Source organism: Ranitomeya variabilis, chromosome 2 (assembly GCF_051348905.1).
Source record: "Ranitomeya variabilis isolate aRanVar5 chromosome 2, aRanVar5.hap1, whole genome shotgun sequence".
Taxonomy (NCBI): domain Eukaryota; kingdom Metazoa; phylum Chordata; class Amphibia; order Anura; family Dendrobatidae; genus Ranitomeya; species Ranitomeya variabilis.
The window spans coordinates 469,301,581-469,320,711 of NC_135233.1; the positions used below are offsets into that span (position 1 = coordinate 469,301,581).

The 19,131-nt window shown below is 42.5% G+C and overlaps 1 protein-coding gene across 4 annotated transcripts in view; it reads left to right on the forward strand.

The window, feature by feature from the left end:
* Positions 1 to 19,131, forward strand: part of DPF2 (double PHD fingers 2) — a 55,811-nt gene that overhangs the window by 34,027 nt on the left and 2,653 nt on the right. For 2 of the 4 annotated variants that reach the window (XM_077287701.1, XM_077287704.1), the window contains exons 5-9: positions 1,038 to 1,130; positions 4,269 to 4,347; positions 13,175 to 13,216; positions 16,595 to 16,750; positions 17,422 to 17,550. In XM_077287701.1, coding sequence (XP_077143816.1) covers positions 1,038 to 1,130; positions 4,269 to 4,347; positions 13,175 to 13,216; positions 16,595 to 16,750; positions 17,422 to 17,550 — 499 coding nt within the window. The remainder of the gene's footprint in view (positions 1 to 1,037; positions 1,131 to 4,268; positions 4,348 to 13,174; positions 13,217 to 16,594; positions 16,751 to 17,421; positions 17,551 to 19,131) is intronic. The other 2 variants (XM_077287703.1, XM_077287705.1) reach the window with 1 other exon arrangement.

Sequence of the window (19,131 nt, forward strand, 5' to 3'; positions counted from 1 at the left end):
ATTACACACTTCAAGAAAAATCGGGCTCAATAATGAGGAGAATGATTTATAAAAACCGGCTGAGTACCCGTCTGGACCCGGACTTTTCCCTTGTTTCAGGTCTTTGATAGTTTCCAAAACCTCCTATTATTATTATTTTTAACATTAGATCGTTTTACTATTCATGCCGCATAGGCAGCATGAATAGTAAAAAGGTGGTCACACAGGGTTAATAGCAGCGGTAACTGAGTGCGTTACCCGCGGCATAACGCGGTCCGTTACCGCCGGCATAACGCGGTCCGTTACCGCCGGCATTAACCCTGTGTGAGCGGTGAGCGGAGGGGTGTATGCGGGCGCCGGGCAATGAGTGCGGGGAGCAAGGAGCGGCCATTTTCTTCTGGACTGTGCGCGTCGCTGATTGGTCGCGGCAGCAGCTGCCGAGACCAATCAGCGAACGAATAACCGCGACAGAAAGACGGAAGTACCCTTAGACAATTATATAGTAGATACATATAGCTTAAATTAAATACACTTCCTTTAGTTATACTTTTTTACTAATTTGTGGTTAGTCTGTCATGTAAATCTACAAGTGTCTTGCTTCTACATCGGTCTGCTGATCACTCGGGTTGAGGCTCCATAAACTTTCAGATGGCCACATGTTGCCCCTGCATGGGTAGCTCTGTACACTGGATAATTGTGAGGGATCCTCTATTTATGACATGCATTTGCTAAAGCCCCTTGCAACTAAACCTACCATACTATGTAAATCTTCTTATTTCAATTCCATGAGAGCTCTGTATTGCATGAGCGCTTTATAAAACCCCTTGAGAAATCACATGTCTATTTTAGGATGAAGTCTTTTTTTCAGTACACATCACATGAGACCTTGCATCATAGGGGGAGCATAACTTTGGTATGTAGCCTGAAGTAATGCACATAACAGGATTTCAATTATATGCAGCAGCTTGTGACATTTTAGCTTATAAGTTGGAAATACGTAACCTAGTAGCTGAACTATGCATGGACTCAATTGTTCCATTTTTGTATTTATTCCCTAGCGTATCTTGGACCCGGACGATTTTTTAGATGACCTGGATGATGAGGATTATGAAGAAGATACGCCGAAAAGACGTGGAAAGGGCAAAGCTAAGGTGAAAAAATAGCATTGTGTGTTTGTCTTTTATCTAAAGAATTGTCCTTTTTCTTTTGCAAGTCTTTAAGAAAAAAAAAATAAATGTAAAAATATATATATTATAAAATATATATATATATATTTGCAAAAAAGTGAGAGCAGCACAGAAAAGAAAAACAAAAATCAGGGTGCAGGGCCCCTCAGGCATGTACCAAACCTTGTCATAGAAGTCCAAAAATCAGAGGCAGCACACCATGGCAACGTTTCGGCCCGTGGAGAGCTTGAGAAAGGCTCTCCACGGGCCGAAACGTTGCCATCATGGGCTATTAAATTTAAATACCTTCATAACTTTATCCAGAATGGTGTGCTGCCTCTGATTTTTGGAGATATATATATATATATATATATATATATATATATATATATATATATATATTCAATCTTATATATGTATATATACTAGATGGTGGCCCGATTCTAACGCATCGGGTATTCTAGAATATGTATGTACGTATGTATATAGCAGCCATACAGTATATAGCACAGGCCACGTAGTATATAGCAGACAAATACTACATGGCCTGTGCTATATACTATGTGGCTGCTATAAACATACATACATACATATTGTAGAATACCTGATGCGTTAATACAGCCCACGCAGTATATAGCAGCCACGCAGTATGTAACACAGAGCACGTAGTATATAACATTGCCCACGCAGTATATAACATTGCCCACGCAGTATCCAGCAGCCATGTAGTATATAACACAGCCCTCATAGTATTTAGCAATGTGGGCACCATGTCCCTGTTAAAAAAAAATTAAAAAAAATAAATAAAAAATAGTTATATTCTCACCCTCAGGGATCCAGCGAAGTCCTGGCAATGCGTGCGCGGCTGCCGCCATCTTCCGTTCCCAGAATGCATTGCGAAATTACTCAGAAGACTTAGACCGTTAAGTCTTCTGGGTAATTTCGCAATGCATCTCTGGGAACGGAAGGTGGCGGCGGGCGCAAGTGCATCGTCCGACGACGGAAGGTGAGAATAGCGTTTTTCTTTATCGCTTCATTGGGGGACACAGGACAACCATGGGTGTATGCTGCTGCTGCTAGGAGGCTATTTGTAACATTACATCTTTTTACTATTGATGCCGCATAGGGAGCATCAATAGTAAAAAGTTGGGGACACACAGGGTTAATAGCAGCGGTAACGGAGTGCATTACCCGCGCCATAACGCGGTCTGTTACCGCTGGTATTAACCCCGTGTTTGCGGTGACCGGAGAGGGGGTATGTGGGCGCCGGGCACTGACTGCAGGGGAAAAAAGTTGGGGACACACAGGGTTAATAGCAGTGGTAACGGAGTGCATTACCCGCACCATAACGCGGTATGTTACCGCTGGTGTTAACCCCGTGTTTGCGGTGACTGGAGGGGAGTATGCGGGCGCCGGGCACTGACTGCGGGGAGTAGGGAGGGACTAATCGGACTGTGCCCGTCGCTGGTTGGTCGCGGCAGCCATGACAGGCAGCTGGCCAGACCAATCAGCGACGCAGGATTTCTGTAACGGAAGTTGCAGACAGAAAGACGGAAGTACCCCTTACAACAATCTATCTATAATTGTCTATCTTTTTTAAAAAGTCTTGCAGCAGAGACCTTGTGAGTAAGAAGCTGCCGAGATGGAAACTGAACACAAACTTTTTATCCCAAGTCTCCAGTGTTGAACACAAGGAGAAGCTTTGTCCTAAACTAAAGGCTCATTTGGATGTCTGTGCAAAACTGTCTGAGATTTGTCCGCTAATGCACCAACTGGCCGGAATTTCTCCCAACCCGAGCGTGACGCCCTTACAGAAATACATGAAGCTGTCATGCTTGGGTCTGGAGACCCGCAGCCAGGTTGTGCATTGGTGGTCTGTGTTCAGAATGAGCCTTTAGGCCAGTGTTCCCCAACTCCAGTCCTCAAGAGCCACCAACAGGTCATGTTTTCAGGATTTCCTTAGTATTTCACAGGTGATGGAATTCCTGCCTCTGAAGGTGATGCAATTATCTCCTGGGCAATGCTAAGGAAATCTTGAAAACATGACCTGTTGGTGGCTCTTGAGGACCGGAGTTGGGGAACACTGCTTTAGGCTATGTGCACGCGTTCAGGAATTTTCACGTTTTTTCGCTATAAACACACGAAAAAAACGCATAGATTAAGCATCCTATTATTAGAATGTATTCCGCATTTTTTGTGCACATGCTGTTTTTTTTTTTCCGCCTCGGAATCGCATTCCGGAAAATAACGCAGCATGTTCATTCTTTGTGCGGAATCGCGGGGATTCCGCACACATAGGAATGCATTGATCCGCTTACTTTCCGCGTGTGGTTATGCCCACCATGCGGGAAGTAAGCAGATCATGTGTGGTTGGTACCCAGGGTGGAGGAGAGGAGACTCCCCTCCAGGCCCTGGGAACCAAATAATTGTAAAAAAAAAAAAAAAAAAAAAAAAAAAATTAAAATAAAACATGATATTCTCACCTTCCGGCGTCCCCGGCAGTCTTCCCGCTCCTTGCGTTCCCAATAATGCCTAGCGGCAATGACCCCAGATGACGTAGGGGTCTTGCGAGACTGCTTCGTCATCACAGGTCATTGCCGCAAAGCATTATTGGGAACGCGAGGAGCGGGAAGACTGCCGGGGACGCCGGAAGGTGAGAATATCACGATTTTTTTTTTTTTTGTATTTTTAACATTAGGTCTTTTTACTATTGATGCTGCATAGGCAGCATCAATAGTTAAAAGTTGGTCACACTTGTCAAACACTATGTTTGACAAGTGTAAAAAACCTGTCAATCAGTTTTCCAAGCGATGTTACAAATCGCTTGTAAAACGCTAGCATTCTGCAAGCTAATTACGCTTGTAAAACGCTAGTGTTTAGCGGGAAACCGCATGCCAATACCGCATGCGTTTTTCCCGCTGCGGGGAGTTCCGGAATTTTTCAAATTAAAAAAAAAAAATTATATATATATATATTTTTATTTTATTTTATTTAAAAAAGAGAAAATGGAAACTGAGTCTTGGTTATATCTTTTTTTATATTACAACCAGAAGGTTACATGTAAGTATTAGGGCTGATTTATGTCACGTTCTTACTGCAAGGGATTTTATCTTTCTGTTCTAGGGAAAAGGTTTGGGCAGTGCCAGGAAGAAGCTTGATGCAGCAGCTCTTGATGAAAGGGATAAACCGTATGCCTGTGACAGTGAGTCAGATTTCCTGTGTGTTTTTTGTTTTTGTCTTTTGTTTTGTTTTAATTACATTATTATTTATTTATTTATTTATTTTCTATCCAGTCCTGTTGTATTTTTCTGTTTATAACCAAGGACTTGATAGAAAAATGTTGAAAAGCAGGTTTTCCATGTACTTTGATTCTCTCTTGCTCTATAAGTTTCCTAATGGGGATGTATTGGTTACATTTAACAGCAAAAAGAAAGACTTAATAACATTGGGGACACATACCCCCATGTATCCTAACATTAGATGGAGAGAGAAAAAAAATTTGTGTTCTGTCTGGTGGGTAACATCTTCTGGGACACTGGCTAGCTCAGACTTAGGATGCTCTGTTAAAGTTGAGAAGAAACAGTCTTACTACGCAGATTATCTTTTTATATAAAGAATGTGAATGATTTTTAAAACCCACACAGCAGCATTCTGGAGGAATATTTTGTCTCCTAGTGTCCTATAACTAATCTATAAATGTGAGGCCTCTTTTTTTTTAATTTTTACTTTTCTTGACCAGTTCTGTAAACTTATAATATTAAAAATGAGGTGAAAGAATGTGTAGTGATGCTTAAGGATTTATATCTAATACAGTCAACGGGGGCATTATTGAAGCCTAAAGATGACTTGGACCCTGCATTTTTCTTAAAAGGACATTAGGGGGCAGCCGTGTGTAGGAATAATCATAGCTGGCTACACTCCTGTTGGATCAAGGGGAAAAAAAATCCTTTGCAAATTTCAGTATAGCGGTTGTCTGAACAGAAGACCTTTTTGTATTGCAGCTGATCTATTTATCATGAATTGGTGGTTAGCGCTCATAATCTGTAATAATAAAAATAATAATCTTTATATAGCGCTAACATATTCCGCAGCGCTTTTCAGTTTGCACACATTATTATCACTGTCCCCGATGGGGCCCACGCAAAAACAGGGAGAACATACAAACTCCTTTCAGATGTTGTCCTTGGTGGGATTTGGACCCAGGACTCCAGCGCTGCAAGGCTGCAGTGCTGCCCCATAGGGTGACTACAGACTTGAGACCCCATCCTGGTTAACCACTTTTAATGTGTAGACATTGAAGGGAGTCTTGACTGCAAGCCATAGGACCAAAAGCCTTTTCATAGGCTACCATCTTGTAGGCATAGTAATCTTGACCCCTTTCCGGAGCACCACTTCTCACCGTTGTGATCCTGTGCACTGTGCTCTGCTTTAATACACTCACCTTTACATAAAGGTCCCAATACCACGGCAATTACTTGCATTTCTTTACCAGATTGTTTTGTACACTAGCACTCTGTAGCTTCCCGTGGCCGATTTTATAGCAATCTGATCGATTCTCCTGGGCTCTGGTAGAGCTGTATGCTATATGAATCCTTTATTTAGAGAGCAATCAAATGACTAATGTTTTGTGCTCATGTTCGTTAACTTATTCCAGTGTATTAAAAATGGACAGTTTGTTTGTTCCTTTGCATCTTAAAGGGGTTTTCCAGCAGAAATGAAAAAAAATCTGCACTCACTGAGTGACTGCAGAATCGTGATCAGGTGTAATGCGCACGCTGTCATGATAGTCCTGTGTGTACACAGAACGAGGGACTGCTCACTTGACCGCACGCATGTGGTTGACATGCTGGCAGTCACACGCAGACTAGATTCTCCTGCGCACTTCTCAATGTCCTATAGAGTGAAGTGGAGGAGAATGTAGTCGGCATGTTGCCTCCAGTATGTTGGCCTCATACATCCACAGACTTTTCTTTTCAGCCCTTGAGAATCCCATTTAAGGACTTGGCATTCCTGAGAAAAAACAATATATACATGGTTACAAATTCAATGTATTAAGAAAATATTGATTGGCCACAAGAATAAACATCCCGTGTAATATTCTGTGGGTCGTCCTCATGTTGCTGAAACACCTCTGATCTGTTGAATCATGGACTAGACCAAAACCTGCCCCAAGGCATTAGCAGCAGATCCTTTTTAAAATGGTTGTCTGGGCATAGGTAATCAGTATCAGATCTCTTGATGTCCGATATGTAGCACTTTGTTTTTTTGCTTCTGCAGAAACTGGTGGTAAACTTACTGTTTTTTTCGGGAGCTTCTGCTCTTATTCTTTTGCACGGAAGCTATGCTCTGGTAGAGGCCGCTGCACTTAGCAGCTCTGTTCAAAGTGTTTAGGTCTGGCCTCAAATGATGGGTGCTGGGTGTTGGACAACCACCGATCTGCTATTGATGACCTATCTAGTAGTCAAGTTTTATGAGGGGCACCCATGGATTAGACTTGTTTTTCAAGCATATCTCAAGATGCTAAAAAAGTTATCCTAGCGCTGCTCCCCTCTGAATTGTGAGGTGACCAGGGCTGGTAATGTCAGGTCTACAGATACCTGGCCACACAAGAAGTGAAGGGCGTGCTGGAATAACCACTTTATCACTTAGAGATCTGGGATAAGTTGGGAGGCAAAAGTCAACAACTTGCAAAACATTTTTTGCCGTGTGCCCTATCTCGCTTGGAAAGGTGCAAGTTATGAAACTTCTTTTTATAGCATAGCCTGCGTTTACTTTTTTTTTTTGCTTTTTCTGTTTGCTACAGACTGCATGCCAGTAGCACCCTGATTTTTTTTTTTTTTTTTAAATTTCTTATCTTTTATTCTCCCCCCCCCTTTCCCCCAAATAAAAAAAAATTCAACCTGCAAGTTGACTCTTCTTGGTCACTAATGTATTTAACTTCTTGGCAGGTGCCTTTGGTGATTCCGTTACTTCCCTTCACCGGTCATATGTGATTGGTGTATGTCTTCACCATATTTATTCTTCCCGCACCTCCAGATTAGGGGTCCCCTCCCCCTGTTAATTAGAGGAAACAAAGGTGGAAGCTGTTACATTTCCCTCCCACACTTGTCTTGGTGTTGGCATCACCAGAAATTGGCCACCTGTCATTCAGCCTGTGAGACCCATCGCCCCCAGTAGTGAGGGGAGTGCTGCAAGATCTAGACACCGATCTGTCTGTTCGGAGCCAATATCCTGAGAGCTTATCTTATGTGACACCAACTAAGGATACAGCTCTATCGGCGCACTCAGGCAATGGTCTTGTAAGCAAAAAAAATGATGTGAACATGGCCTAAGCTGCGCAGCTTCCCGTCATCTGACCTACTAATAAGCAGCCATTGTTTATGATAAAATGTGCCCCCCTCGTGTGATCTGCCAGATGCATATCCTGGTTTCTCAGTCATATGCAGGTGTATAAGGTATATTCCCAGCATGAAGGAATCAGTGCTATTTGTGCTCAGACATCCATTCCCCAACATACACATACAGCAGCTGCGAAGCAGAGGGCACCATCTGTGTTACCGCATGCAGCTGCATCAAAATCTGTCACACCGAGCTGCGAGAACACTGCAAATTGCCAAACACAAAGAAGCAATTACAAGTGAGCGCAGCGTGTTTGTACCGTCTCATCGGCCGTATCCAAATAAGTTAATTTGTCACTTCCTGCTGGATTCTGAAAAATGCATCCGCAATTAAGATATTAGGATGGGGAATTGTTCAAGTCTAAATATGCAAAACACAAGTTCATTATATGTGAAATATGTTTGCAGTCACCACTTTTAATGAGAAAAATCTGCATTCAATGATTTACACTGTAGTAATATGCCAGGAGACCAAATTAACATAAAAACAGCCGAATTAGTATTACTCAAGTATGTGAGAATGTATATGAATTGATCACACACTGATTAGTCATATTATACAGCTTGGTGCACACTACGTCTGCATCCAACAGTGGTCCGCAGTCAGGGAGGATGCCCAGAAATCCCTCCACTATAGGGACCCAGTGTAGGGGAAAAAAGCTAAATAAACAGACTTCTGACATGTTAGGTTAAATGCACAGCAGCAGTGTGCACTTAACAAATTGTGCATGATAACATTGGCTTGGACTTAGACCCTTCATATCCTCCATGTTATAACTTGGGTAACTTTTTACACCTGTACTATTGGGATCTTTCTTCATTATATTTTTTTTTTTTTTTTTTGTCTTTCAGTCGCAATTATAATTGCAACATGTTTTTAATCCAAACAGCGCTAGCCTGCTATTAGTTATAGCTGAACTTGTCAGGAAGCCTCTAAAGGGTTTAACCCCTTCATGACCTCCGCCGTACTATTCGGGTCGGAATCCCCTGCTTTGATGTGGGCTTCGGTGCTGAGCCCACCTCAAAGCCGTGCTGAGCCCACCTCAAAGCCGGGACATGTCAGCTGTTTTGAACAGCTGACATGTGCCCGCAATAGCGGCAGGTGAAATCGCAATTCACCCGCCGCTATTAACTAGTTAACTGCCGCTGTCAAATGCTGACAGCGGCATTTAACCGGCGCTTCCGGCCATTGTGCCGGATATGAGCGCATCGCCGACCCCCGTCACATGATCTGGGGTCACCGATGCATCGGCATAGCAACCAGAGGTCTCCTTGAGACCTCTATGGTTACTGATGCCGGCTTTCTGTGAGCGCCACCCTGTGGTTGGCGCTCATAGCAAGCCTGTAATTCAGCTACATAGGAGCGATCTGATGATCGCTGCTATGTACCAGAGCCGATCAGGCTATGCCAGCTTCTAGCCTCCCATGGAGGCTATTGAAGCATGGCAAAAGTAAAAAAATAAATAAAGTTAAAAAAAAAAAAAAAATGAAAAAAATTAAAGTTTAAATAACCCCCCCCCTTTCGCCCATTCAAAATAAAACAATAAAAAAAATTCAAACCTACACACATTTGGTATCGCCGGGTTCAGAATCGCACGATCAATAAAAAAGATCTAGGCTACGTTCACATTTGCGGTCAGCGCCGCAGCGTCGGGCGCCGCAGCGGCGCCGCATGCGTCATGCGCCCCTATATTTAACATGGGGGCGCATGGACATGCGTTGTGCTGCGTTTTGCGCCGCATGGCCGCAAGCGTTGGACGCAAGAAACGCTTCAAGTTGCATTTTTTTTGCGTCCAACTTTCGGCCAAAAAGGACGCATGCGGCGCAAAACGCAGCGTTTTAGCGTGCGTTTTGCCGCGTTTTTGTTTGCGTTGTGCGCTGCGGCGCCGACGCTGCGGCGCACAACGCAAATGTGAACGTAGCTTAACCTGATCGCTAAACAACGTAGCGAGAAAAAAATTGAAAAAAGGCCAGAATTACTTTGTTTTTTTTGGTAGCCGCGACATTGCATTAAAATGCAATAAAGGGCGAGCAAAAGAACGTATCTGCACCAAAATGATATCGCTAAAAACGTCAGCTCGGCACGCAAAAAATAAGCCCTCACCCAACCCGAGATCACAAAAAATGGAGACGCTAAGGGTATTGGAAAATTGCGCAGTTTTTTTTTTAAGCAAAGTTTGGAATTTTTTTTTTTTTTTTTTTTTTAACACCACTTACATAAAACGCAACCTAGACATGTTTGGTGTCTATAAACTCGCAATGACCTGGAGAATCACAATCGCAGGTCAGTTTTAGCATTTAGTGAACCTAGCAAAAAAAAAAAGCCAAACAAACATGTGGGATTTCACTTTTTTTTGCAATTTCACCGCACTTGGAATATTTTTTCCCATTTTCTAGTACACGACATTCTAAAACCAATGACGTTGTTCAAAAGTGCAACTTGTCCCGCAAAAAATAAGCCCTCACATGGCCATATTGATGGGAAAAATAAAAAAGTTATGGCTCTGGGAAGGAGGGGAACGAAAAACGAGAACGCAAAAACGGAAAAGGGCAAGGTCTTGAAGAGGTTAAAAGGCACCTGTCAGTCACAGGGAAGAAGTGGCATATCTGTGAAGGGCTTGTCCCAAAATAAAAAAATATTATACTTATTTTTATAGAGATCCATTGTGCCAGTGATGAGAAATGTAACATAAAATCCATAAGCCATATGCTAATCAAGCTGGAAGGCACTGGGGCCATACAGCCCAGGTGATTTAACCCCCTCCCCCTTCCCCCAGTGCACTTCCAGTCTAGTTGGCATATGGCTTCTATGCTAGATTTCTCATGACTGGTGCATCGGATCTCTGTAAAAGAAGTATAATTTTTATTGGCGATCCAGCGCCTATATAAATCAGCTACTACTTATGTAAAATTGTGCCAACCAGTTCCAACCAGTTCCATTTAACTTTGCAATCAAGAATGTAGAATATTAAGTATGCTTAATAGTTGCCTTCTGTGCAGTTTGCTAGCTGTAAACTTGCACCAAGTACCATACAGGCAATATTATCTGTTACTGGAGGTACAGTGTCTAAAATTGTGTTTGGACAAGGGTAAACTTGCAAAGGGAGTTGGTCAGCACAAAATGACAGCTTAAGTCAAGGAGAAGCGCTCAGTGCACCCTTGGCATGGCCAAGCAGTTCAGTCCACCTTCCCACCTACTTGTGTTCTATCTCTTTCTCCCCTGTTCCATCTGTTCTCCATACCCCCACTCCCCCCCCCCCCCCCCCCCCCCGTTCCATCTGTTCTCTAACCCGTGCCTTGTTTGGACAGTCATTTCCCACTGACACTCACTCTAAGGACAGTTTGCAATAATTTACATTTGTGACATGGAACATTAAAGGGAATCTGTCACCCCCAAAATCGCGGGTGAGGTAAGCCCACCGGCATCAGGGGCTTATCTACAGCATTCTGGAATGCTGTAGATAAGCCCCCGATGTATCCTAAAAGATGAGAAAAAGAGGTTAGATTATACTCACCCAGGGGCGGTCCAATCCGCTGCGGTCCGGGTCCGGCGCCTCCTATCTTCATCAGATGACGTCCTCTTCTGGTCTTCACCCTGTTGAGGGCAGAGCAAAGTACTGCAGTGCGCGGCCGCCGGAAAGGTCAGAGAGGCCCAGCACCTGCGCACTGCAGTACTTTGCTCTGCCCTCAACAGGGTGAAGACCAGAAGAGGACGTCATCTGATGAAGCTTAGCTCACCTTCAATTTTGTGGGGTGACAGGTTCCCTTTAAGTGAAAACTGATATACCTGCTGAATACACAAGCAAGCCTACAAATACACCCCTACTTTGGTTTGCACACAGAGATGGCCACGTATTAACCAATGGTCGTATCCATGAATAATGGCACCAGGATACTTTCTCTTTTACCTGTGTGACCACAACATTGGTCTCTACGATGCGTCATCAACCTGTTATTGTCAGTCCCCTACTGAGATTGAATTAAGAAACCTTGTACATGATCCAGACGCATTCAGGTGCAAGTTTCTGCATTGCAGATAATTTCTGATGGTTTGTATCTCGCAGTACAAATTTTTGCTGAAATTCTATTATAAAAATGTAATGTACCTGTGACTTTTTGAATTCCATGACAAATCATTCTTGGCTTATGTCTGTAGTTTGGAAACGTCGGAAAATGAATTATTAATAGAATCAGACGTGTTATTCCTGGGCTTGGATATGCAGGTCTATGTCTAAATGTGATACTTCATGCATTGCCAATTTGTAACTAAGAAACAGGAAGCGGCTTTATAGAAATAAGACTAATGTAACTTTCAGAACATTGAACTAATTCTAAGTTAGATTTTGCATTTGTCATTTTTGTGTATATTGATGTGTACATTAAGTATGTCTGACCTTATATCTGTAGATATTGTAGAGAATCTGTCACGGGAGAATGACTTTACATGACAGGCTGTCCTCGTATGACGCATAATGGCCAACAGTCCCCTAAAAGAGCTACTTCTTGCAGGGTTTCTCCGGCACCGTTCACTTCTGCATTGGGCACTGATGATGGACACTGGTGTGTGTGTGTGTGTGTGTGTGTGTGTGTGTGTGTGTGTGTGTGTGTGTGTGTGTGTGTGTTTTTTTTTGTTTTTTTTTTTTTCCTTTTTTCTCCAAACCTGTGCCAAATCGACAGTCACCTCCTGCTGCAAATGTGAGCTGCCCCGGAGAGCCCTTTTAATCTGGGCGTTGGTATTCTGCACAAGCAAAAATAAAAAATTCTGGTCGTGAAATAATTGCATGATGTAACGACTTTGGAGGACATAACAGCTTATTATAAAGCCATTTTCCCCTTGAGACAGATTTTCTCAAAGGCCTAGTGTATACAGTGCAGTTTTGATGCCTTTTTTTCCTCACAAATCACAATTTAGAAAAATCTTTAAGGCATCACACATGCAGTTTTCAATTTTTATTTATTTTTTTATGAGCCACAGCTAGAAGCATAAGGGTATGTGTCCACGGTCAGGTTTGCTTCAGGCTTTGGTCAGCATTATTTGCAAGTAAAATCCTGACCAAAACTGCACCTGAGGTCACTGGCAGGTCACCTGCGGTGTTCCTGCGTGTTTTGCTCATTGTAGCAACATGCTGCGTTTTGAAAAAACGCACCGCGCATGCGTCTTCGCGGGAAAAACGCATGCGTTTTTTAACGCATAGTGGAGTTGGGATTTCATGAAATCCCCTCCACTATGCTGTAACATCTGGACGCTGCGTTTTTGACGCTGCGGAAAAACGCAGTGTCAAAAACGCAGCGTTTCCTGAACGTGGAAACATACCCTAAGGGAAATGCATTTGTGATGCATCCGCTCCTGCATGTGTGATTCCAACCTCATACACAAGAACTTTTGAGCTCATTCATGTTTGGGAACCAAATCAAAGCTGCACTGAGATAAGAATTTGCAGATTTTTTTCACTCTTAAGATCACAGCGTTTTTTGTTTTTTTGTTTTGTTTTTAAAATTTCAATTTGCATTCCCCCATTTAAAAAAAAAAAAAATAAAAAGTAAAACCTTTTGCTTCAGTTGCTCTTTCTGCTCTTTGTGTAGGTAGCATACTCACCCCTTTCTCTCTATTTCTTTCTTTCCTTGTTTCAGACAGTTACAAACTAAAGCAAACTTCGAAATTCTCCGAAAGAGGTAGTTAAACTTGCTCGCTTGTGGCTCTAGTCTGCCATCTTCCCCTCTCTGCCCGTCTTCCTTGGCGTTGCAGCTTGGCATGCTTTCTCTTCTCAGTCATGCTAGTCGCCATTATGGTGGTGTCTGTAACTTGTGCCCATCTGTCTCTTTCATACCCCATTTTCTTAGTATGCTTTTGTCTTGCCCTTTTGCCTTCTTGTATCTTTGGGGTGGTCACTGTGCTTATGCTATTGCGCTAGATAAATGTCCTGGTATGTCCTTACTATGTTCTTGAGTTTTCTGCTCAGTAACTTGGCCTGAAAAATATAAAGCCTGGCTTTGTTTGTGCTTTATAAGCCTAGTCTGCATTTCTTTCACCTCTGTTGCTATACACTACGTATTAACCTTTTAAGCGGATACAATTGATCAATGAAGTCTTTTCAGACATGTTCACGTGAGGACAATTTGTGACAATGCCGACTAATGCCTGATGTGCAAATGAATAACCCTTTGTAGTCCATATTGCAAGCGTCTTTTAATTTCATACTTTTTGTAACCATTTCTGAAGTGAAATGCACATGTCATTCTCGATCATTTTTACTTTATTGGTTCACCTAAACCAACCACTATTGTATTGCTTCTGGTGAGGCTCGGTACCTTCCTTAGTTCACTTTGTGAAATGCACACATGGATTTATTTTTTCGTTCGTACAGTTTGATCCTTTTGTAGGGTATTAATTACCTTAACCAAAACCAAAATCTCCTTCTCCACTCTTCATGAGTGAGCATTTCACCAACATCTGTGGTCATTAAGGGACCATTTGGCCAAGCCGCCCAATCTATACATTTGAGACCCTCACTGATGGAAGCTGCTACTTTTATACCTGTTAGAAAAGAGCAGCAGTGTGCATGCCGGACCGCTGCTCCATTCATTCCTTATGGGGCTGCTGAGCTCTGCACTTGGCTTTTTCCAGCAGCCCCATAGGGATTGAATGGATCGGCGGTTGGGTATCCACACTGCTGCTACTTTCTGACAGGGTTAAAAGTGCCTTTTTCTGACGATTAATGTGGGTCCCAGCAGGCGGACCCCCACCGGTATACAAGCGACCACCGATCATGTCCGATCTATTTATTTTACCTGTATAGATACCCTGTACACATTAGATGGCAGACTTTATTCCGTGTATGGGGGGCCTACTAATAAGAGATGCAGGTCTTATGTGCTTGCTTTCACAATTTTTGTTGTTGTTGTTGTTGAGGGTAGTTCCTTTCTTCCCAGAAGGGACGGAGCAATCAGCGCCAGCTTTTATTGCTTTGTACTGTAGGCAGATATGATGGAGGGTGACCGCTATTGTTCTGTGATTGACTTTTAGAAACATTAGTATTGTGGATTTGCTTTGATTTTTGTAACTGAGTAAATCTAAAATTCCTTCCATTAATGGTCTATATTTGTCTGTAAGGTTTGAGTGTGACGCCCCATGTTGGATTTTGTTATGGAGTTTCGTATACAGTTATGGCTTGGATTCCATTGTCATATTGCACATTACGTGTACCATTTACAGGTGACTTGTGTACTTTAATAACTTTTTGTTTAGTGATAAATACTAGATGTTGGGCACCTAGATGATTTAGACGGTTTTGGAAACCTTGAAAGATGGTGTCGTTTTTAAAGGGGGATTTAATATGAATTTCGCAGTCTGAGTAGGCTCCAAAGGATTTCCTGCAGAGAACCAGCAGTATATTGCAGCACTAGTGTTGTGAATGAGGCTAAGTCTATAGTCACATGTCCAGTAAGGAATAACTAATCATTATTGGGCATGTGATCATAGCTTCAAAAGTGTCAAATGCTGTACAGTGCCTAAAGTAACAGCAGGTACTTGCCTTCCCTGGCTCCAGAAATGGCTTCCCTCTCCTGTGGTGTTTTTTTTGTCTGCAGCGGTGCCAAGGTAGATCGTACAAACTGTTGTACAGTCACCATTGCAGTCAAAACACTGAGACCGGAGCAGTCCCTGGTCCCAATGTGTAACTATCTGCTGTTATGTATTTTACTGCACTTGGTTTTCCATTTTCCTGTCAGTAGGGTCAACCCTCTTTAAGCCATCTATACGCAGGGCATAGGAAGCTGAATACAATGCTACCTTGATATCTGCGATCTGACGTCTTATTCCAGAGAAATCAACTTTTTTCTTGTATTTAAAAGACCTCTTCCAGACTATGGGGAGGACGTTGCCCAGAAGATAACTCTGCCTCCCGAGCTTTTTACTTGAAGGAGGAGTTACCAGTGTGAAACAAGTCACCAACACAGAACAGGAGAAATTAAATTTGTCTTCTTGCAAACACATTTTTTTGCAGCTCTTGAGCTCTGCTGTATTGTAACAATATTGCGGCCCTGTGTCTGCCTGAGAGATGGAAGCCGAGTTGCGCTGGTAGCTCCCCCTTCATTTAAAATAAGCTCTGGAGGCAGAGCTTTATCTTCCAGGCACCATCCGCCCTGAGCCTGGAAGAGCTCACTTACATAAAGTGGTAAAAGATGATTTGTTAGCAATAAGACATCTGACATGAGACACCCACGTGGGGCTGTTTTCAGCAGTCTCTCACCTGTATGCCCATATTAATAGGTTGGATAGATCTTATGGGGAGACTGACTCCCTTTAATGAACTCGCCCATACATAGTCTGCAGCGAAAATGGACCATAATTGCAGATTTGATATTTACATCCTGTCAAGATAAGCTTTGGATTTATCCTGTTGCAATTCAAAGGAGCAAATGTGTTGAAATGCCACAGTGGTCAATTCTGTAGTCGTTGCAGAAAGGACACTTGGGGGGGGGGGGGGGGGGGGGGCATAAGAAATCGCTGGTGGCCAGGAATCAGACTTTACTAATGTGATCTCAGATTTATTTTTATTTTTTTTCGTAAACATCGGAGCACTATACTCCCCTCAGATGCCTGCACGATGGCATATACATTGCTTAGAAGTAATTTAGTGGTTTACAGTATCGAATTCAAAGCACTCGGCCGTTTTAGGGACTGTTTTCCTTCCACTTTTGCAGCCCCGCAGGTCCTAATCCTATGGGTATGCTATAAATGTCTTTCATTGAAATATGTAACATTAGGGTTAGTAAAGGCAAACCTTCACTGCACAGGAGCTGCGATTGTCTTATATCCTGGTCCTAGATTATTACCTTGCTGCTTATCTGCCAGTCCACCCATGCTTTGCTGTTTCATATTAACCTATTGACTGCCTTGTACTTTTTGGAAGTCTAGTGGTCAGTTTCCCTACCCCTCTCTTTTTGCTGATTTATCTGTTCCCTTTTTTTGTTGTGGTCTTTCACTTTGCTTCATTTTTTTTTTTTCTCTATTCTCTCCGTCTCTACTACTACTTTATTTCTTTTTCTCAGTCTGTGGAAAACGTTACAAAAACCGACCTGGTCTGAGCTATCACTACGCGCACTCCCATTTGGTGGACGAAGAAGGGGCTGGAGCGGAGGACAAAGAAGACTCTCAGCCGCCAACACCCATAATGCATAGACCAGAGGAGCAAAAGAGTAAGACAGGTACGTCACTGTGCCTTAAATATCTCCGATAGTCTATGCTTATTTCATATATTTTGTTGCCTGTCAGGCTATCAAAAAATTTGGAGTTGCAACATGGTGATGGTGAGCATTGCCTTACAAACGAAGAGACTAGTGATGAGCGAATATACTCGTTACTCGAGATTTCTCGAGCATGCTCGGGGGTCCACCGAGTATTTTTTTTTTTTTTTTTTTTTTTTTTTAGTGCTCGGAGATTTAGTTTTTCTTGCCACAGCTGAATGATTTACATCTGTTAGCCAGCGTAAGTACATGTGGGGATTCCCTAGCAACCAGGCAACCCCCACATGTACTTATGCTGGCTAAGAGATGTAAATCATTCAGCTGAGGTGAGGAAAACTAAATCTCCGAGCACTAAAAAAAATACTTGGTGGATCTCCGAGCATGCTCGAGAAATCTCGAGTAACGAGTATATTCGCTCATCACTAGTAGAGACGCATTTACAAGCACCGATTGAAGCTCTAGTGTCTAGTTAGATCCCCGCTTTGGTACCATAGCGTCTCGTAAATGCAAATCTCAATCAAATACATGATTAAAAATTTAGCTTTTCCTGCCAATTAGCAGAGTTTTTAACAGAATCGTCCCCATGATAGACTGATGCTTTTTTTTTTTTGTTCTCTAATTTTTCCTTGTAGCCAAGAAAGGCCCGGATGGTCTTGCATTGCCGAACAATTACTGTGACTTTTGCCTTGGAGATTCGAAGATCAACAAGAAAACGAACCAGCCCGAAGAGCTGGTATCTTGCTCAGACTGCGGTCGCTCGGGTATGAGAGGCAGGGTAAAGAGGGTGATACAATGAGCAGTATGGGAGCTCAACAGTTGCCTGGTTTTCAAGATGGCTGGGTGGTATAGACTGAAAAGTTTACATATTGGGAAGTTTTACCATTCTTGGTCGAGATGCATGCCCTTTCCTACTTAACGATGTGTTGGGCGCTCCTCGTTTCTCCCACCTTCCCCCAAAACAATGAGAGTACAGTGCTTCTACTATTGCCTCTCCCATGTTACTAGCTGAGAATTGAAGAAAAAAAAAAAAAAACTATTAGACTATAGTTGTGGTGCAATAAAGTAACATGTTACTGTAATTAAATAATTTAAAAATGCCAGATGTCATTGTGCTTTATAATGAAATGCAATCTAATATAACTATGCAAATAAATGTGAAATCAATGCAACAGACGGAGCAGTCTGCAGAAAAACCAGTCTGTGTGGGTTCATGTTTTGTAACCAAAGTACGGTGAGAAAGAGAAGACTGACACTTTTTTTTTTTTTTTTTTTTTTTAATGAAAGATGGGTTACATCAGTTTCATAATTTCTGCAGTGAGGTGATATATTTATTCTTCGGTTCAAGCGTAACAAACCACATAATGGCTCAGCCATCATCTGTATTAGCCTATTTTGTTTTAGGTGTTCACAACACATCTTCAATTTTTGCGTGTAGCGTTAAAAAGGTAACCTGTCACCACAGAAAATACTTCATTTTAAAAGCTTTTTACCTGCAAGTAAATAATGTCTGACTGCTTTACTGAAGCTGCGGCTACAGGGAGAAAATGTTATGTTTTTTCCCTGCAGCTGCTTGCTTACAGTCATCAGGACACGCTTGATTCGCCAGCACATTGACAGCCTGCTCTGCACGAATACACTGCCGAGAGCTGTCAATCAATCTGCTGGGGAGGGATTACAGCCGCAATGACTGATAAGCGGTCCTGTAATCGTTCCCTGCACCATCCCGATGACTGGAAGCTAGAGACTGGTGGGGGGCTAAAACTTCATTTTTTTTTTTTTTTCTCCTTGTAGCTGCACTTCAGGCATGGGGTTAACTATTTAACTGCAGATTACCACTAAATGGAGTAAATTTTCTTTTTTTGTTGTTGTAGGTGATGGTTTCTTCTACAGCATTCAGTGTGCAATTGTCTTTCCAAGCCCAGTGTCACATAGGGCCAGATAATACACGATTATACATTCTAAGGAAAGTCGGATGGGCACTCTGTGAATGTTTAATTAATAAAAATATATATTTAAATTAAAGCAGAACTTTCATACATCTATAATAAGCATTACAAATGGCTGCTGCTGAGTGGGTTACAGACCTCCACCGATCGCTCAAAACACCAATCTGAAGTGTGCCGCTCTCGTAAGCGGTGCACACACGCAGCAGTATACGCACATAATAGTAAGTCTGGCTCCGTGGCGAGTGCGGTGTTTGAACCCCAAGTTAATTGCTGAGCGTGTACATTGCTTCATGGGTTTGCTTACAATAGGGCTTCATTAAAAATTGTGCTCTTTGGCTTTGTTTCCCTGCCGATTGCTAACTGCAGGCTGAGTTATTTGAGAATCCTTCAGTGAGA